The sequence below is a fragment of the Lineus longissimus genome, chromosome 1, assembly GCF_910592395.1.
Source record: "Lineus longissimus chromosome 1, tnLinLong1.2, whole genome shotgun sequence".
NCBI lineage: Eukaryota > Metazoa > Nemertea > Pilidiophora > Heteronemertea > Lineidae > Lineus > Lineus longissimus.
Window position 1 is genome coordinate 25,551,013 of NC_088308.1, and position 21,534 is coordinate 25,572,546.

Genomic DNA, 21,534 nt, shown 5'->3' on the forward strand with positions numbered 1-21,534 from the left:
CAGTGCCAAAGTGAAGGTGCTGCGTGGAGTCAAGATTCACTAAGGAGAGTGAATGGCTGAAGAGGGGCAGCAGTCTAAACGAGATGTGACGAGATTCATCATGCTTCAGGTCCAAAACGGAAACTCATGGAGCGTCATTGGGAATGAACACTGTTATAATACATGATTTGATGCTGCCGTTGTGGAAAAAACGCTGTTCGTAAAGATGCTAAATGGAGTCAAGATTCAGGATAGTTTAGGCATGTGCATGAAGAATTACCAAAAAGCTCAAATCAGTTGATGTGGTGGGTGCAAATTTAATCCTATGTACAAAACGAAAGGCAGCGCTGGTGGTATGCAGTCTTAGCTTGTATCTAGCCACATTGCATTCGTCGTCGAAAATTCATGAAATAAAAGTTGGATTTTGTAGTCTAATCTGCATCGTCAGATTTTGCGAAGAGTTGTTATAAATTCATCTTCCTTGGCGACATCTAATCTTAAACTTGAACGAAGACGTAATAAGACAGATAGGCAAACAGTCGATTCAGCTTTAAACAAGAAGCACGAAGTCGCCCGGCGAGCCGTGATCTAAATAGCATTCTCATTAGCATTAGACATCCAACAAACAGACTTCGTTCAAATCAGGTAATATGACTTCTTTTTTTATACTTGGTACCTATGGTCGATCAAACATTTGGCTTGCGCGACTGAGCGGACACTGGACGCCACAACCAAACTTTACCAGTAGTGAGTGCCAACTACATGCATGGCCTGACTGCTTCCATTCTTTACCGTACATCACCTGAAGGTCTGGGACAGTGGATGTTTTAGAAGGTTGCTCACACGGCGGTTATGCCTCTGTCCTCATTTCCTTTTTTCGGTTCCAGCATCGTTGTTGTTCATTGCGTTGAGGAATTGCGGATTGTTCATTGCGCGCCACCTCGCCCGATACGATGGAACTGGTTTTTCCTGTCGCTGCCCTAGCAACCAGCATGGAATTGATTTTTTTCTTTTCCCTCTGTAGCCTTGGCCTATAGCCTAAAGAGACTACCATTACTTTTTAGAATTAACAAGCTTGGACAAATTTGCATTGCTATTGCATTCGACAACTGGATTAGCGAATACTGAGGATTTGGGGCAAATATTGTTTCAGCAAATTGGATGAAAGCTGCACAAACAGTAATGACATGTTTGATGCTTCCCTGCAGTTTGTTTTCACACAATTCGATTATCTGCGGTCTAAATGCATTTAAGAACGAGTGTTCCTCCACCGAGGCCACGTTCGAGATAACTCTTCAAATGGCCACGTTTTCGCACTTGTTGGGCGGTACGTGTTTTAACCCAATTTCATCATACCTGTCCAAGTTCAGCTCTGTTGAGAGTTTCCCGAAATAGGTTTCCAGCAATCATGGTATATATAGGTTTATCATCAACCCTAAAATGTTGTACCACTGACCGAAAATCACCGAAGTGGAGGTAATCGCCAAAAAGTGTACATTCATTATTTATTTTACTTTCAATTTCCTCAGAAGCCATGTGACATCCGCCCTATCACGAAGAGGTCCGTGGTCACATTCATCAAATGAGGTATACGTCTCTCTGTTTATTTCAAATATTGCCTCTTCTAAGAGGGAGTTTTCCAATCAATTTCCTTGACTAGAACTCAAGGAAGCCATATGTCTTCGCTGTCACGAACTGACCTTTCATCTCGATCTGGAGGAAATCCGCCACCTTGAAAACTGCAGAACGAAGCAATTAAGTGGTGGAATGTCAGTCCGGTTCGCCTTTGTGCTGCTAATCATAACAGTTACCGGCGGGGAAGCTAGGACGACAGCAGATGTGAGTGGCTGCAGGTTCTACCAGGCCCAGTTACTTAGCGCAGTCTCCAAACAGATCTAGAAGATTGCCAAGTATTCGTGGTAGTTTCTTTTGCAAGTTGTTTAGGCAGATAGCAGGGGTAACAGCGCATTATGTAAACACCCGACAAGCGAAATGAGTTATGTATACGAGCGACCTCGCGTTCGAATATGATAAGCTTGCCTTCGTCCAATCTTTGTATAAAATGAGGCTAACTGCAGCTGACTGCACGAATGGGTGTCTTGGCCTTCGATCCGCTAAGCGAATTCTCACACGTTTTAGAATCAATTGCTATTGACAATCAATACCTACATAAAGGCCTAAAGATTTCCTTGACATCTTCTGAGAAGAAATCTAGAGAAACTGTGTAGATAATGATAATTGACGCAACTTATACTGAGAAAATATCCAGATAATTCGAGGATGAAGTCGATGTAAGCGAGAGTCCGGTCAGACCATTTTCGTATCATTTGTTCATATATTTGGAAGAGCCATATAGCTACAGTTGGTAACATTAGAATGACGTACGCGGTGGATACGGACAATAGGTTGCTGACACATCGCATCTCCTTCTTATGACGGGATCTTTCCTTCGAACCGGACACTAGCTGGGTTTTTGACTTGACACCAATTATTATTATAATGTTTAGCAGTGTGATGACAATTGATGGCACTACTTGAATCAGAGTGAATACCTGAGTAAAAAATGTCACAACATACCATTGGGGCTTTTCTGTTATCTTGTAGAAACAGATGGACCTATCCTGGTTACCCCCAGGTGGATATGGACCAAGCATCTTAAAGTCGACTATTGTATGTGACCAAAATGACAACGAAAGTATAAGAATGCTCCATAAAACGAACTTTCGTCGCCAAGTGGTCAAGATGACAGCCGACTTCAGGGGGACCAGAACTGCAATAACTCTTTCTATAGAGAATGCTATGATTATCCAAGCTGACATGAACTGACAATTGAACCATATATAAGTGTGTATTTTGCAGCCAATATCATTCCATCCGCGGACAGAGATGACCCGACCAAAGGACATGTAATAAAGGCTTGACTGCTTCCAGAACCCAAGCCCTGTGACCAAGTTACCCGTATCCGACAACGCCAAGCAGCCGAGATAGGTGGCGCTGACACTGTCTCTCTTTCTCTGCCGAATAAAGATCACTATGCTCAGGGTGTTCCCAAACAAACCAAGAGCAACGAAAAAGATTATCAAGTAGCCACCAAAGAGTCTGATGTATTGGTAGAACCGATCATAAAATGACGTGTCTTCGGTGGACACGTTTAATGTTGTCGCCATGGCGTTTATTTTGTCTTTGTTCATTTCATCATCTGTCGAGACGTTCAGGAATGTTAAATCCATCGCTCACTATGAAGCATGACTGAAAAGTACTGTGACTTGTAATCACCATGACTAGTTCTTTCACTTCGCGCATCCGCAGACATGGAACTTTGGTATACGTTTTGCAGATTGCAAGTAAAGTCACAACCTGTCCCATATGTTTACCGGATGTGACTGTACGGGTGAGTGTCTTCGGTGTAATTGCGAAAACAGAGTACAGCATATAAAACTCTAAGGTCGCAACGTCTCTCCTTCGATCCTGGTCTTACGGTCCCAAGCACTCTTGTGTCTGCAAGGACTACGTAGGCCTGAAGAAGGGGATTGGAGTTGTTGTAACTGACAAGACGCTTGGAGCCCAGGGTCTCTTCTGTTGTGTAATGTGTCTTCAGCAACACGATGACAACGTATACTTACAGCTTCCGTGGAACCAGGTGATCCAATACACTCCACTCGATACTGATGATATCACAGAGAAAGATAAATGATAACTGTGGTGTCTGTTTTAGAGCAGCAATACTATACTATACTATACAGTATTTCACTCCGAACGCATTATTGTCTTCCTTTACGATGGCAATGTCCACTGTACCGAACTCCTCTTCTGCATAGTTGGCACCGCTCAGCAACAGTGTGCGTTCTAAAACTGCCCCGAGATATTATCAAAAGAATAGAAATCTCCAAATGAGAAGGAGGCACCAATTGCACTTTCTGATCAATGATGATGAAATCCTGAGGACTGAAAGAGAAGAAGTGACTCCTTATAATCATCATTATCACTCATTTTATATCAAACACCTCTCACAGGCTTACGATTGTTTGGATATGTGTCACGAATTCAGTTGACGGTTCTTTTCGGGTTTTTCTTTCTTGCCATACATGCAACAGACTGACACTGTAGCTTAGCCTACGAGTTAAGGACCAGCGAGGATTATCACAACTCCCAGTTCTGATGATGATAATGATCTTAGTAATGATACAATCCGGACGCAGTGGACCGGCCACGTTCCTCACATAAGGAGACCAAATTAGGATGACGCAATGGACTGCCCAGGGAGTCTAAGTAATAATATGGGTTTTATCTTTTGTCCTATGTTGGATTCGAAGAACGGATAAAATTTCACAACTGTCACCCATAATTTACAACTAATGTTTCAAGAGATAATTATATGGGCTCGCACTAGTAAGTCAATCCATTCTCAAATTTCCACAGACTAGTTTGTCCCAATTATTGCAGGGAGTTAGATATCACAAAGGACAAGGCAAGGCTTTCAGATTTTGCTTCACTTTCTGAACTGCTGAACTAATATACCCAAATAAAGCAAATGTAACGACAAAGGCTACTACTGAAGTATACGTTGCATAGAAACATATGAGACACCTGAGTTCAGCGAATTTGCATCACCTAGTAAAGTTCAGCGAAATTGCATTATTACTGCTTTTATACACACCCGGCCAATTGACGATCCGGTTGCCAGGCCCAGCCATAATTTCTTCCAACCCAACATGGCGGGAAGTTATTGAAAAATTTCATTTTTTGACATACAGACATAGAAAATCGTCTCATACTAAACTGATATAAGTTGACAGTGTCCAGTAATTGGCAGGAGAATACTTTGATATAGATAGATTTATAAAAACAATGTTTACCGACGCGAAACAGCTGGAAACAGTGGGTAAACTGCTGTCGAACCCGAATGACCACTCGCAGAAAAATTTCCCTCGATCCAGTCTTGACCATGAAAATCTGTCTGATCGATTCAAGTTGAAGACAAGGAATTTTGGCCGGCAGTTCGCTCACCTTTATGCTGAGCGATTACAAATGATGAGGGCCAATGTTACCAGTGCTGCAAGGAAGAAATGGGGTGTGTTTCACTAGTTTTAAATGTGACACTGGTCAGGGGCCAAGTTCAGTTGGCAAGCATCCTGATACTCCGTCAAACCTGTCTATTCAGCATGTTCAGTGTAAGCCTGGCACTCGTTTAACCGTGAACATTCGTCTGGACAATCTCTTTCACAGTTCAACATTCATCCATCAAGCTCGTGACATTAACTTGGTAAAAAAAATTATATCTGGTTGATTAACTTGATATTCCAAAGGCACTGTATTTCCTTTAAGTCTGGGTGTTGCCATTTGGGATTGTCTCACAGTCATTGACAGTCGCATTGTTGGAAATTCAATAACGAAGAAGTCCTAATTTTGTCCTCCTTCAGGTCCAGATATTCCAATACGGAAGTTATTTGAGCTGAATTCTGATGAAGAGTGTATTGTGATTGCTACTCTGTTCAAGAAGATGCAGCTGAAGCCTAACATATTGAGGGAAATTAGTGATGAGGTAAGAGTGTCCTTAATTTGTGTGACGGCTTGTTAAAGGGTGACTATAGGCATATCCTCCAACAACCCTGTGACGAAAGTCAATAACAAACACTGGTGATTTCATTTGTATTTTTTGCAGCACAACTTGACACCTCAGCCCATCCTGACCAGGTACACTCACGAGGATGATGAACTCATCCTGGAAGACGAGCTACAGAGAATAGTCCTAAAGGGAAATATTGATGTTCATAAGTTTGCCACTGGTGTTGTCATTGCTGTTAAGGGCATCGAACCGGAGACTGACAAGGGAAAGTTCCACGTTGAAGAACATTGCTTTCAGTGTCTACCTAGCCAAGTCCCAAGGCCAGTGGTGGAAAAAGACAGGTACCTTGAGCTGTGTGTCTACTAATTCACATGCACTGATGTTGCTGGGCAAAGGACATCACAGGGATTTAGAACAACCTTTTAATGACAAAATTTCTCAAGAAAACTGAGCTGTTTTGTAAAGTACCACAAGCAGTCCGGGGCCAACAGAAAAAGATGCTGTGATACATTGTATTTGAGTTGCCCAGTCTGTAATAGGAGTTGTCATGCAGTTACTCTACAGTGACAGTGTTTTCGGTCCTGTTGTAAATAACGTATTTACTGTTTCAGATATGTAGCATTGGTGTCTGGCTTCGACATTGGCAACACAACAGAGGATTCTCTCGGCTTGCAGTTAATGGTGGACTTCCTGACAGGACAGTTGGGTGATGTGGGACAACAGGAGGCTGCCGCAAGTATAGCAAGAGTTATTATTGCTGGTAACTCACTTCACGAATCAACACAATCAAAAGGACAATTAAACAAGGTACAGCTGGTTCAATAGTCAATACTCTGCAGTGTCTCATTATATCAAAACTCATTACCTGAAGTATTCAGCTATCCATTTGTAAATCTCGTCAGCTTCTCAAGTGCACCTTTCTGTTCTTGTATGTACTGTGAAAAGGATGTCCCGTAGACAGATATTCATGCATGGGTGCACTGTCATCAGCAAAATCATCCCTGTCATCCAAGAATTACACCGGTCTCTTTTTTTCAGGCCAAATATTTATCAAAGAATGAATCAGCTGGGACAGTTGCAGCAGTCAGAACCCTAGATGACATTCTCGTACAACTAGCTGTAAGTTTATGATAATTGACCAAAAATTACGAATGAAGGCAGGGCCAACGCAAAGCATTACTCGCTCTGACTGGCTGTAGGTCATTCTCTAAGAGCAGCCCTTCTTTGATGGTAGATACAAACTGAGCTTGTACAAGAGACGGTAGTGAGGTCCATCGTGTTGTTGATACAGAGATCCCTTCTATTTCAGGCCTGCGTTGACATTGACATCATGCCAGGAGAATTTGACCCTGGTAATTACGTCATGCCGCAACAACCCCTGCACAAATGTATGTTTCCTCAGGCAACAGTCTATCCGACCATGCATTCTGTAACTAATCCTTACGACTGCTCAGTAGATGGAATCAGGTAAGATATGCTCGAACCAGAGGCGTCAACATTTTGTCTTTATACATGTAGATGTAGGCTGTGACCTATGATATCCTAAGAGATTTCTTCATGAATTTTCTGACTGAAAAAAAATATGAGGGTTATAATTGTTTTTATTTTCCAGATTCCTAGGAACCTCTGGCCAGAATGTTACAGATATTCATAGATACAGCAGACTCGATGACAGATTGGAAATACTTGAAAATTTATTGACATGGGGACATCTGGCTCCAACTGCACCAGATACGCTAGGTAAATTACAATGCTGTTACTGCTGAGGCTTAGAATTGATAACAGTAAGGAGCCTTCTATAGCATTAAATCCAATGCTGTTTCATCGCTCAAAGCGCTTCATATGAGCACCCTTGCTATTGGCATGTACATTCTGAATTCAAGCTCAGCTCCCTGGGGAGTATACCATGTCCGAACTGCATGTATTCAGTGCTCAGGACTGACATTCATTATTGATTCTAAATTCGATCCTGTCTTGTTGCAGGGTGCTATCCATATTATGACGAGGATCCTTTCATCTTGACCGAAAGTCCACATGTCTACTTTGCCGGAAATCAGCCAGAATATCGAACAAAAGTTTGTAAAGGTATGTGATACGTCTGTATTCCTACGTGCATGCAAGGAAGCTGTTGTCAGCAGCTGACCAAAGAAGGAGACAAGATGTCCCTACAGCTTGATGTGACCACTTCAAGGACCACCAAGGAGAAGCCCCTCATCCATGGAGGCATGCTCTTCAGTGACTTAGAGAGCACAGTAACTGCAGTATCTGAAATTTGCCAGTTGATATGGCTGTTGGAGGCTACTGGCACTAGTATTTCAACTGAAACCAATCTTGTTTCATTGCAGGTGATCGGGGCCAGGAAGTCCTCTTAGTGTGTGTGCCAAATTTTAGTACAACAGGAACATGTGTTTTGGTGAACCTACGAAGCATGGAGTGTTCACCCCTGGTGTTCCATTCAAAACTGACAACATCTTCACCGTCTGTAAGCCCCGACGTGGAGAAATAGACATTTACATAATGCATTTACGCAGCAGTGCGTGAGGACATGCATGTTTTCACCTTGTGAACATTATCGGTTCATTGGTGGTGAATTTGTGAAGGACACTGTTTCTGTGAGCTTGACTTGAACTGTTGATCTCACAAGGTCATACATGTGGTGCGGATAACATCTTGTGTGTCTTCTGCCGGATTATTGTTTTGGATTCACCTGACTATATTCATAGACCTGTTGATGCTGACAACAGCCTCTGACAGTTTAGGAGATTAGAAACTGTTGTTTATGGAATGAACTTTTTTTTCAATAAAATCATGTATTCCACATATCCTGGTCTTTACTTGTTTATCAATGAAATCATTGGACATTGAGAAAGGATTATCATTGGTCCCACTTCAGCTGATTTCAGATTAGTACTGGACAAGGCAGATAATGTCTATGCTCAGTTGGAAAGGATGATCAACACCAGTCCTTTGTCCTCGCAAGTGTGTTACCATGGATGCCTCTGTCCAAGACCAGGGATACTGGACAAGCTCCAAAGGAAGTTCACTTGCTATCTCTGTCAATCGTGAGACAAAGAAAACAGATCCTACGTCTTTAGAACGTATTGTGGACATCTCTGTATGATGCACTCCATTGGAGTACATGAGAACCTTCAGGTAGAACAAGGGACAGTCACCACCTGCCTAAAAGACAGTTGGTATTTCTGTCCTTTTGGTGAATTGTTTGCAACTGCCAAGAAAACGGGAGTTTATACCTCTGTTCCAGCATGCCAAGGAGCATTCAGTGGACAACTCAATCTCTCGGGTGGAACAGTCTGTCATTGAAAGGGCAGTATGCGCATCTCACCTGCCCAGATATTCAGTCAAGGCTGGTTACATGTACTGTAAGACAGCTCAGTCAAAGACAAGGCAGTGAATTCATGCTTAGTTAGAAAGGATGGTCAACATCAGTCCTTTGTCCTCGCCAGTGTAGTGTATTACCATGGATGCCTCTGTCCAAGACGACCAGGGATACTGGACACGCTCCAAAGGAAGGTCACTTCCCACCTCTGTCAATAATGAGACATACAAAGAAAACAGATCCTACGTCTTCAGAACGTATTGTGGACACCTCTATATGATGCACTCCTGTTCCTCAAGAAGGCACATCTGTTCCTCAAGAAGGAACAGATGTGCATTGGTTGACAACACTGCTTTTGATGGTACTGTAGACAACCCTCGAGGACAAGGCACAGCTTGGTGGATAACACTGCGCTTGGAATGGTACAGTAACATGTATGTAGACAACCTTTGAGGAGAAGGCAAAGCTCATTGCACCAGCACTCACAAGTTAGCACAGGAGACATAAGGGACAGCTTCGTGGACACTGCTACTCTTGAGATAGTACAGAAGACACTCTCAAGTACAAGCTACTGGTCAGTGGACAACGGTACAGTACACAACCCACAAGGACAAGGTACAGCCCAGTGGCACAAGTGCTCTCAAGTTTAGCAAAGGAGACAACCCTCAAGAATAAGGGACAGCTTCGTGGATACTGCTACTCTTGAGATAGTACAGAAGACACTCTCAAGGACCTGGCAGTGGTCAGTGGACAACGGTACAGTACGCAACCCACAAGGACAAGGTACAGCCCAGTGGCACAAGTGCTCACAAGTTAATCAGGACAGGAGACAACCCTCAATAATAAGGAACAGCCTCGTGGACACTGCTACTCTTGAGATAGTACAGAAGACACTCTCAAGTACAAGCCACTGGTCAGTGGACAACGGTACAGTACACAACCCACAAGGACAAGGTACAGCCCAGTGGCACAAGTGCTCACAAGCTAATCAGGACAGGAGACAACCCTGATGGAAGAATAATGGACAGCTTAGTGGATACCGCTGCTCTTGAGATAGTACAGAAGACACTCTCAAGGACCTGGCAGTGGTCAGTGGACAGCAGTACAGCACACAACCCACAAGGACAAGGTACAGCCCAGTGGCACAAGTTCTCTCAAGCTAATCAGGACAGGAGACAACCCTGATCAAAGAATAAGGCACAGCCCAGTGGATATCGCTGCTCTTGTGACGCTACATTAGACAACCATCAGGGAGGACAAGGGACAGTCACCACCTGCCTAAAAGACAGTTGGTATTTCTGTCCTTTTGGTGAATTGTTTGCGACTGCCAAGAAAACAGGAGTTTATACCTCTGTTCCAGCATGCTTAGGAGCATTCAGTGGACAACTCAATCTCTCGGGTGGTACAGTCTGTAATTGAAAGGGCAGTATATACATCTCCCCTGCCAAGGTATTCAGTTAAGGCTAGTTACATGTACTGTAACACAGCTCAGTCAAAGACAAGGCAGTGAATTCAAGCTCTCTCCAGGAAATGTACGGGGACTTGTACTGCACTGTTATGGCCATGTATGAAATCATAACAGAACAACAGTGTCATATAAAAATTTGTATTATTCAAGATTAATTCAGTTCACCATCTCATCAATATCATGCTTATAAATTTTCCATGAGGTTCTATGATACATTTGAAGGACTTCATAACATAGTGTTGAGTGTTGGTGTGAGTGCTTGGTCAGACGCCACATGATAATTTAAGGAGGCAAATACATTTAGCAGTAGCATAGGCCTATACAAATTGAAAGCACATGTACAGTTTCTCACATAACCAATATCAGCATACAGAGCTGAAGAGAGATGTCTCTTCCGTGCACCTCACATGTGATAGATGAACATTTTAACTACTTCATACTTTAAAGGTGAATTACATAAGGTATTGGCACGTATGCCCTCACTCTGCAATTATTACAATTATAATCAATTTTTACCTACATGTGTATAATGAATAAATAGTTTACAAATTCAGCACACAAGACATACTCTAACTTTTCCAATATAAGACCCGTTTCTGAATATACAAGTGAAATTATGCACGTAGTTGTTTGATCTCATTTAAAATGTTCAATTCGGATTGATAATAGGTTTGCGACACAGTTGTCTGATGATCACGACGTCATGTTTCAGCTTGTGCTATGTGTCAATTTCTTGAATCAACGAACCAGTCTAAGATCGGTGAGACAATAGTATGTTAAAGCCTCTATAGAAAGTTCTCTGCTCCACAGTATTCCTCTATTGAAGAATCAACATCATCTGAACGAATTGTTGAGCGTTTCAAGAACAGACGGCTTCAGGTGGAATGAGATGCTATCCATGTAGTGGAAGAATCTGAAACAGAGATACAACACCAATGTTAGTTGACGTTTTCAACCCAGAGCAAGCTGCATTACTTCAATTGCTTCGTCCTTTGAATGAGTTCAATTGCTTCGTCATTTGAATGAGTTCAATTGCTTTGTCCTTTGAATGAGATATAGAACATAGATTCCTTGCACCTGTTGTCTATGCTTGGACACTTGAACATTAAGCTGAAAATTACACACCTTCTTTTAATTTTTGCAGCCTCCTTGCTCTCCTCGGCTTTACATATGGTCCTGATGGCAGGCAGGTAGTCCGTACTGATGGCCAAAGTCTGGCCCTGAACAGACACTGGTAAATTTCGGGAAACCGTCTCGGCACATTTTTTCACGGATGAATGCCTGAAGAAAGAAAAGTCAAGGACTATGGTTTACATTTTACAACAAAGGATTCTAGGACAATCCAAATTAGAGAGACAGAGAAATGTGCTTTTAGCAACATGGCACTTTTGCCTATTGTCTAGAGTGTTGTGTTGAACAAGTTTGAGTTTTTGTGCACCATCAGACAACCATAAACCTCATTTTGCGAATACGTGCTGGTGCTCATACGAATGGGCTACAAGAAACCTCACCTATAATTTCTGACGAAGTCACAGTGCCTCCTCACTGACAATACATCATCCTGAACAGGCAGAGTCATCTTTTCCAGCAAAGTTTCTTGTGAATCACTCAAATCTGTCTTCCCCATCACTTTCGTCAATGTATCACAGCAGCAGTGTAAACTGGACAAGAGAGTAAAAGTCAAACTGGAATCGAAAACGTCACCACTTTCTGAGTCCTTGGGATCAAACTTGCTGAACTCATCACCTAATCCCGGAATGATATTGCCACAGTTCAAATAAAACTCATTACCACAATGTCCCGAATGAACCTCTCTTCGCCTTCCTACCACATCCATGAATGAAACATCATCATAATATTTCGATAAAGCTTTGACCGAAGCATGCAACACAGTCAAACTCTTCTTCGGTGTCGTATCCTCAAAAACATCCATTTTTTTAGCTTCTTCCTGAGTTTTATCAACATTATCCTCAACATTGTCTTTTTGTTTTTGCAAAGATTCAAATCCATCCTGCGAGTCCTCACTGTCATACCAATCTGCCCTGATCCTCGAGAACCTTTTCCGAGTCGACTTCAGTTCCGACAAAACCTGATGATAAGGAGATGGAGCCACCAGCCTTGGTAAGGGTAGAAGATGACGTAAGTTGTTGGTGATCAAATCCGAATCATGCCGTTGGTTGTAGTGCATCACAAGGTCAACTTGCTTCTGGAAGGAAGTACTATCTTTTGGCTTTTCCTGAAAGAATTCGAGAAAATATATTAAGCATTAGCAAACGAAATTTTCAGTCCAGCCAAGAGCAGGTTGAAACTTTGTCAGGGCAGCCAACTTGGAAAGGAGGTCTGAAAACTATCTGACCCTGTTGAACATAAACTGTAGAACAACTTACTTGGAGACATTTCTGGATCTGACTTTCCTCAGTAACCAGTGCCGAAGGTCCAATCGTACTCCCATAGAATCCCACATGGACTGCAGGACCTTGGATCTCAGTATACACCTCCTCTCCTAGACGACTGTCATCAATGACGTTAATCTGCGTGGACTGGCTGTCCTCATGAATAGCGTCCATCTTCCTACCGAGTTTCAACCGCTTCGTTTTCTTGGGCGTAAGACTACAACTATCCATGGATGAATCGCTATCAATCTGTGGCACAACACGTCGGCCTTTCCTCCTAGTAAATGTTTCAAATTCATCCTCACTATCAATTTTGTTCTCAAGTAATTTCATCCGTTCATGTGTTGCCTCTTTCGGTTCAGACTCCTGCGAATCTCGTTTCAAATCATCTGATTTTTTCAAAACCATCTTAAGAAGTTTCTCAGATTTTTCTTTCCCGCCCCCAGAGACTATCCAGAATTGTAACAACAGCAAACTTTGTCGCACATCACCATTACAAGCATTTACAACTGACAACACATCCCTGTGGTCGGTTCGTATACTTTCTACCAGACACAAAACTTGGAGGTAACTTGCTACACTCACCTGGAAAAGTAAGATGCGATGAGCAGTTAAAGCAAATATTTCAGGTCAAAACACTTGGACGTCAGAACTAACAGAAAAAGTTGTAGAGCCAACTGAAACATGATTTGAAAACCTCAACTATCAAGACTCAAGACTAAGACTGCATCAACTTGAAACAAGTAAGATTTAACACCAGACACTGACATTAGACATAACTTACTACAGAAGGTTTCTTGTAAAACAGCTCCTCAAAGAATCCTTCAAACTGACAAGCGACTCGTGGATCAGCAGTAGTCATGATCATAGGCCTCTTCGTCATGGACATCAGCGATTGGATAGCTAGAATGAATCCTTTGTCATCTTCGAATACGATGTCAACCTGTAAGATAAAGAGAATATAGAAAGTGATTACATGATGTTATATGTGTGTATCACTCACTGTCATTGGTATTTATTAAGCATACGTATGTGAGAAGATCTAGGCCTACAGTGTAATCCGAGATACTCCAATGCAAATACACTGACCTACAAAGAGGGCACAGGCTGTTTAATATTTCATATGACTTTGAGCTCAACTCACCTCTTCAAACAGAATAAGAGAGATGCTGGCGACTGGTTTCTTGACTTCTGTAACTTCCTCCTTTACTTCTTTTTTCCCTTTTGATTTTGGAGTCTTACTCTTGCTCTCTTTCCTACTGCTGCTCTTCTCTGAAAGGGACAAGCACATTAATCAGCAAATTACATAAGGGAAAGGAATGTGGCTAGCAACAGCATTATACCTCATTTGATCCAAAGGGAATTTTAAATTGCTGTTATCATCAGCCAATAGGGCGGACTTGTAACTGTCTTAACTGTCAGTGTACATGTCACAACTGTGGTGACGAGATATAAAAACCTACCACTGGAAACCTCCTCAATCAAATCGGCTCTTCGTTTTCTCCCAGGCTTTTTAGGTGTAACTTTCACCTCCATTTTTTCGGTCACTTCAGCCTTTTTTCGACCCCTCTTCTTGGTAGCTTCAGGAGTGGCAGGCAATTTAGCACCTTTCTTTTTTGGCTGGTCAACTTCGCCTGTCTTTTTGGTAGCAGCAGATTCAACAGGTTTATTGTTGAACATATTGAAGAAGTTGGTGGGAGCTTTAGATAAAGACTTGTCATCAACTGAAAAGGAGGGCAAAGCCAGTTTTTGAGCAGACGGCAAAATTCTAATCAGCTCCTGTACTAAAAAACTTTCAGCGTTATTTCTTTAAGAGAGCTGCCCCATCTTTGTTACATCGAGGAACAATTACTTCTTCGGACTGGGCAATGTAGTTGATAATGCAACCTACCAGGTTCAGGAACAGACACCGTTTTGGCAGCAAAGGGATTAGGCTTGCTCGGTGTCGTCGGTGTTCCACCACCAAGGTTAGCTTTTGATACATGGTGGGACTGCGTGGCCTCCAACAACTGTGACATGACTTGCTTGCCATTTCTCCTCGATGAAGAGTTCACCTCAAACACCTGGATAATGAGAATAAAAAATAATTGTATCTCATATCACCATAGACTGAGACTTTCAGGGGAATCATCCACAGATCCACTACCTGCACAACCTGTCTCAGTTTAGTCAGAAGTCAGATCATGGACAATGCAATTGGGCGAATGGAGAAGGCATTCCTGCAGCAACTTGCAGAAAGTGAGTATCTAACTCCTTTTGATGTGCCACCTGGTTTTGAAGTAACAAAAGTCAATCACCAACTCAAATCATTGAGGCAGACTGTCTGTAAACATCAGCCAAGCACTAACGTAAGCTCAACCAAGCTAAAATCAAAGTCCATAGCACAACAAATATGATTTCAAGCAAGTAACTGATACTAACCTTGTAGCCAAGCTCATGAGCCAGAGCATAAACTGTAGCAGTCTTTCCAATTCCATGTGGTCCCGTCAGCAGCATCGTATTGGTGATGTTGTCATCTTCATAATCATTATCACTCATGTCGCTCAGTTCAAAATCACTCTCATCATCCATCAACCATTTCGAGTTAGATTCAATACCTAGGAAAGAAAGTATAGACGTGAATTTTACAACCCCACCTGGATGTCAGGAAACCAATGAGAGTAAAGTGAAGTCCAGTTCGTCTTCTTTTGCAGCATTTGCTTTACACTGCAGAGAGGCCCAGCAAGCGTTTATGCATCCCTCAGCTAGGTTCATGAAATTACCGAAGTTAATACATGTAAAGCACAAACCACACCTTTCTTATTCTTGTTCTTCCTCGCCTCTTTTCGCTCGAGGATCTTTTGCTTTCTCGCCTCCCGATCGACCCGTTCTTTCCACTCTGTCAGCCAATTCTTCAGTTTCTTCACCGAGTTGGAGTTCCCAATGATGTCCAAAGCACTACGGGGTTGATACATGTCAGTCCATGCAAGATTCTTGGTGGACTTTTCATCTTCTGAAAAAATGAGACACGATGTATGGGCTGTTGGTTTTTATGCCCTATAGCCAAGATCATGTGAATGGGTTCAATTGGGAATCTAACCAATGACCTTTATACCACTAACCATGCCCTCAGTACTACACCACACTGCATTTTGCAGTCAGTTCTTATCTTAATACCATACATAGTCACTTACTTTTATCAGTATCAATCCCTTGAACTCCATTATCGCATGATTCTACTTTGGTATCTTTGGCCTCCTTCTCACCCACATCCATTTCCTCTGGTGCCTCATCCATACTCTTACCGCGGCTCAGGCGTCCACTTCTCCTCTTCTGACCTTTCTTTTTGCCACCTGTGGCCAAAAAAGTTAAGGTCAGGATTCATTACAAACTAGGCTCATTAAAAAAAACATCCACTAAGTAGGTGACCTAGGATTTCAATATTCCACCACAGCGTGGTACAATTACTGCCTCAGTACAACTATAGCTTCTACAGAGTAGAAAACAGCCAGCAGTACACATGAATGCACTCAGCGGCTAAAACTGTACCAAAATTTGTACCTTTCTTTGTATCGCTGACTTTTTTCTCATTTATTTCATCAATCAGAATCACAGAATCATCGGACAACTTCCTCTCATCTCTTTGTGCAATTTTAGGTAATGAATCACTGATGATAGTTACTTCGCCTTGACCTGCTGAAATAAACAAGGAACAACTAAATACATCGTTCAAATATCTGCCCATTTCAGCATCTGCTTCAATGACTTTTGTCAACCATTTTTCAAATGTGTCCACGGGTCCTCACAAAGCGGTTGACAGGGGGTCATAACAAGTTTTTTGAACAGTATCAAATTGAGTACAAGGCTTCATCAGCTTTCACCCTCAAGACCACCATGTTACAACAAGTTTACCTACCACCAACTATTTCCACAACCTCTTCCTCGCTTGTCTGTTTCCTGGCAACAAGACTCTTGTACATCTTTCTCACAGGGAAACCAGGATTATTATCTCTCACTTCAGCAAGAAGGCCTTGAACTATCTCAGGAGAAAATGGTTCAGGTCGAATAACCTCTGGCATCCTGACGGAACTCTGCAAACTCTTCTCAAAGGGAAAGGCAAAGGACGGACATGTCTTATCAACCTGTGGGGTAACAGCCTTCACAGAAATGCTTTGGGAGGGAAGATTCCAAACATCACTTCCACCTGTCTCAACAGACTTTTGTAAGACATGGTTACTGTGTCTATCAGGCAGAGGTGGCCAGTCAAAGGAAACGGTTGAGACTTCCTCGGTTTGTTTGAGGCGTTGTCTGATGTCATCCGATATCCCACTCTTCACGATAGCTTCCCGCACTCGTCTATACTCAATCATTTCTGGCGTTTCAATGACTTCAACATCTTTAGATTCTTCTGCAGCAGCAGCCTCTTTGTCTTTCTTTGACATGAACATCGGAGCAACTTTCCCTGAAATATGATAACCACCAAAAATGTAAGTGACAGGTAGCAAAAATTTTGTGGCCAGAATAGTTAAAACACATGAAGTTCTGTTGCAGGCCCCATAAATCTGTGCCTTTGGAATAGCAGATTTCCTTGGTTACAGACAAGTTTAAGTAAGATCTCATTTGCTGTTACCTTGGAAAACTTTATTTTTTGTGACAGACGTGTCACCTCTAACTGCACACCCACCTTTCTTTTTAGGAGTTCCCTTCCAAGGGCTCTTCAGTGCAGCCTTTTTCCTTGGTGTCACTCCCTTTTTAACCCCTTTTTTCATCCCCTTCTTTTCACCATCATCGCCATCATCCAACACAACAACACTGACATCAGAATTTTTCGACATTCTCCTCATTTTACCAGGTTTTCGGTTCTCTTCATCAGATTTTCTTTTCGTCTTTGCTGTCGGCTTAACGCCTTTCCCCGAGTTCTTTAATCTAGTGGCCGGAATTTTAGTCTTTGAGGATGTACCCTTCCCTTTCTTGTCACTTATTTTCTGAGCTTTATTTTCTTTAGCTTTTTGAAGGAGATACTGTGCAGCAGTCATTTTACTCTCATTACTCTGAAATGACATAAATGCAACTAACTCAGATTAAGGACGCAAAAGTTACCAGAACAATAACTCACAAAATTAAGAACTCAGTACAATTGAGCTCACAACCTCAGTTTAAAGAAATTTCTGAGACAGATTTGAATGTTGTCCACCTGAAGGCAGAGAGGCAATATCGGTCACTTTTTGTAATGAGATTCTGAACTATTTCACATGATTAGAAGAGAGCACATAATATTGGAAAGGCCAGCCAAAACTAATTGTACATCTGTATTCCTCGGGGCTAGAATGTCTACCCGAAAATCATGCTTACCTTTACAGCACTCCTTGTCGACTGCCTTGTTCTGAGTGGAGTCTCATCAGTACTTGTGCTGGTTGAAGATTTGGTTCCAGTTCTGTTCAAAAAATGAGAGAAAGGAACATGTAACATACAGAATAAGAGATTCTACGAAGTACGGGAATAAGAGCACCTTTTCACCAGGTCTGATCTTCAGACAAAACTTATTTTTGAAATGATAGCGTACAGTACATGGGATGAGATGGTAAGTTCCAGAGAAGAGATGGTAAGTTCCACTTCCAGAGTTCAGTTTCTCACATTTTAACTCACCTGGTCAATTTCATTCTCAGAGGACTCTTGACTTCATCAAGCATGGTGGCACGGTACACTCCTCGCAAGGCTCTCCTAGGTCTCTCTCTCTTTGCAACAGGCATTGCAATTAATTCCGGCGATTCAGCAACCCTCTTTCTTTTACCCTTCTTTGCAGCACCAGGCGTCTCTGCCTTAGGAACAGTCTTGCCTTTTCCTGTTGTTTCCTTACGTTTCATCTTTCCTTTCCGCCCTGCAGGTTTTTTCTTTGCCTGGCCTTTTCTACATGCAACTTCTTCCTCATCCTCTTCAGTACTTTCCTCACATTCCTTTTCCTTCCTTCTTTTCCCACCTTTTTCAAGTTTCACCACTTTCGCTCCCTTCTTTTTAGCGTTCGTGACATTAGGAGTGGAAGTGAAGAAACCTGAAAGTTTTTTCTTTGCTTTCACCTCAACAACCTCTTCTACCACTTCCGTATTGGATTCATTATCAGATGTACTAGAACCAGCAGTTACCACAGATGTATTCTCATCCTTTTCTGCCTTTTCCATTCTGAAATTTCCACCCGTAAAATTGAATGTCATTTGCTTAGCTTTTTTCCCGGCAGGCACAGAAGGACTGGTGAAAACTGGAGGACTTTCTCCCTCATTCGAATCATCGATCAAAATCTCTTCTGCTGGCTTTGAAGGGACAGCAGACGTCATCTCAACCTCTTGGGCCGAACATTCCTCAGATGTTTGTTTCTCTGGTTGGACATTCTCTACTTCCATATGTTTCTCCTCAACCTCGGGCCCTTTAGTTTCCTGGGCCTTCTTGCCTGACTTTTTCCCAAAGAAGAAGTCAGGATACTTCACCTCGATAGGGCTTTGAACTTCATCATCAGATTCACAGCCCTTACCTGGGGTCAGCGCAAAGGTTCCCAGTTCCTGAATTGTATCAGAATCTGACGAATTGACAACAACATTTGAAGAAGACCTCCGTCTTTCTGTCACAGAGACAATTTCCGGGCAAGAAGACTGAGACGAATGAACATCAGCTTTCACCACACTCTCAGAATCCTTCTTTACAAAGAACTTCGCGATACCGACTGACTTTTTTGGTTCATCATCCCCAGCCATCGATTCATCAATCTTGGTTGCTCCCAGTTTCTTTTTGTTCCCCTTCTGCTCTTTCTGCTCAGTAGATGCTTCCGAAGTGGAATCCTCCGCTGCAACTTTTTTCCTCTCTTGGGGCTTCCTACATTTTAGTTTGGTGCTATCCCCATCCACAATGTCTTTCTCTCCACCTCTGGAGACCCCAACATCCTTTGAAGAATTCACTTTTGTTTTCACATTGGCATCAACAAAATCATCTCCAGAATCTTTAGAACAATTCTCAGGCACATTTTTTGCACCTTTTTCTTCACTTATAGTGGGCTCAACACTCTCCTCCGAAATTGTCACAACCTGCCTCTCAACTTTGACATCAGTCCCACTTATTTCAGAATCTGCCTTACCACCATCAGTGTTTGTATCTTTTGCTTTTTTATCAACACAGTCACTTTTGGTATCTTCAACATCATTTTCATTCTCTTTACCATCTATCATATCACTAATGAACTCCCAATAAGACATTGATACAACACTGTCATCAACTGCCTCCTTCTGTTCCAAACTCGGTAGTTTTACAACTCTAGATTTTGCAACTTCAGACGATTCTCCTTCAGGACAACCAAATCCCTCTACATTTCCGTCAGAGCCCTCTATCACTTCACCATTCTGTTCAGAACCATTAACTTTTATGAGGTCTTTCTTATTCAATTTCTTAACACTTTTGGTTTTTTTACTGCCATTTACGCCTTTTCCCTGGTTTGAAGTATCTTCATGTACCTCAAAATCATCCAAGGAATTATCAGCTATGTTTTCTTTCCGCCGTTTCTTAGGGTCAGAGCGTGTTTCTTCCTCTGGTTTCCTCTTTTTACCCTTTGGTTTTGAATTCTCAGAGACGACCCTCCCCTCAGTACCTGACGATTTCGTCGGACGAATCTTAGTAAAACTATTATCACTCTGTCCGCATGAAGATGCACTATCCTGGTCTTTCACTTCTGCCCCTTCTTTCAGCTTTCCTTTAGCTGGTGAGAAAAATGCGAGCAAACCCTTTGCTGGCTTTGGAGAAGTAAGCTGTGTCTTTTGGAAGTAATCTGTAATCTTCGGACTGGCCATCTCCATGCCAACATCTTTTTCTGTTTCCTGGAGAATAAGAATTTGACATGTTATGTTACGGGATGTATTTTGAGAAGTTGAACTGATTGGTTCATTGATTGGAGCTGAAGTAGCATATCTATCCAAAAAAAATGAATGTCATGTATGTTGAGTTGTTGGCATATTGACTAATTTTTAACTTACCACAGGCTCCCCTTCCATTTTGACATCTGAATGAGTGCAACAGTTCCGGGATTCTGTCAGGATGCCAGGCATTTGTTTTTGATTAGATCACTTCATCAACATCAACTGAAAATAATTTGAAAATAACATTGGAATCACCAAAGAAGGAACAAGAGCTGAAATAGGCCCATCACATCACTATCTGTATCTCAAAGCAGTGCCAGTGAAAGTGCTACATAGGCCTATTATGTAACTTATTTCACAAGGTTATGAAGGTCCTCTTGGCTCTTGTACTCGTAGCCAAGGCAAATTTCACAAAAGTATAAGGAGTGTTGAGACTTAAGTGACTCAATTATACCATGGCATGCAACCATCATCACATACTCCGATACTAGTACTCTACTGCCATATGCCTACACACTAGCACTACCCTATGATCATAATGATGTGCTATTAGACTATAGTATTAATGAAATTGAATACACAGCAGAGTCTACTCTAGAGAGGAAATGATGATAGAAGGCAAAACAAAGTTACTGTTAGAGAAAAACTCAGGACTTTACAGTTCTAAATTTTCCATTTACTATGATTATGTACCATTCAGACTGCTTTTATGCATACTCGATATGGTTGTTTGTGGTTGTGATCATCGTTACAGCTTATTTTAGTGATTTTATCTCTCAGAACGAATGTAAACAAATCAGAAATTGGAAAATGGCGCTAAATATTTTTTCACCTTTGACCCAAAATAACCGTTTTCTATTGGCTTAGATAATTAATCGAATTGAAACTATGAATTTCGCCTGACTCTTCTGTATGCTAAC

At 42.0% G+C, this 21,534-nt stretch overlaps 2 protein-coding genes across 4 annotated transcripts in view; one reads left to right on the top strand and one right to left on the bottom strand.

The window, feature by feature from the left end:
• LOC135494017 (DNA polymerase delta subunit 2-like) overlaps positions 1–8,367 on the top strand; it is a 76,830-nt gene extending 68,463 nt beyond the window's left edge. The window contains exons 1-9 of one of the 2 annotated variants that reach the window (XM_064781761.1): positions 4,701–5,050; positions 5,400–5,521; positions 5,642–5,886; positions 6,157–6,352; positions 6,584–6,664; positions 6,855–7,012; positions 7,158–7,285; positions 7,529–7,630; positions 7,891–8,367. In XM_064781761.1, the coding sequence (XP_064637831.1) occupies positions 4,828–5,050; positions 5,400–5,521; positions 5,642–5,886; positions 6,157–6,352; positions 6,584–6,664; positions 6,855–7,012; positions 7,158–7,285; positions 7,529–7,630; positions 7,891–8,051 (1,416 nt within the window). In that variant the 5' untranslated portion in view covers positions 4,701–4,827 and the 3' untranslated portion in view covers positions 8,052–8,367. Of the gene's footprint in view, positions 1–4,700; positions 5,051–5,399; positions 5,522–5,641; positions 5,887–6,156; positions 6,353–6,583; positions 6,665–6,854; positions 7,013–7,157; positions 7,286–7,528; positions 7,631–7,890 lie in introns of those variants that run through there. The other variant, XM_064781772.1, reaches the window with a different exon arrangement.
• A 2,148-nt stretch (positions 8,368–10,515) lies between these two features.
• LOC135494027 (ATPase family AAA domain-containing protein 5-like) lies at positions 10,516–21,456 on the bottom strand. Of its 2 annotated transcripts, none has more exons than XM_064781787.1 (18): positions 21,332–21,456; positions 20,732–20,836; positions 18,369–20,575; positions 18,075–18,156; positions 17,407–17,773; positions 16,639–17,184; positions 16,284–16,418; positions 15,917–16,075; positions 15,538–15,735; positions 15,165–15,340; positions 14,635–14,806; positions 14,207–14,467; positions 13,888–14,015; positions 13,528–13,686; positions 12,738–13,328; positions 11,862–12,586; positions 11,476–11,631; positions 10,516–11,263 (listed from the first exon to the last, which is right to left on the bottom strand). In XM_064781787.1, the coding sequence occupies exons 2-18, from the start codon at positions 20,801–20,803 to the stop codon at positions 11,185–11,187; spliced, it is 6,213 nt and encodes a 2,070-aa protein (XP_064637857.1). In that variant the 5' UTR covers positions 20,804–20,836; positions 21,332–21,456; the 3' UTR covers positions 10,516–11,184. The 2 variants fall into 2 exon arrangements, with proteins under 2 accessions (XP_064637857.1, XP_064637850.1); XM_064781780.1 differs by having other exon boundaries at positions 21,308–21,456.
• Positions 21,457–21,534: the final 78 nt, after the last annotated feature.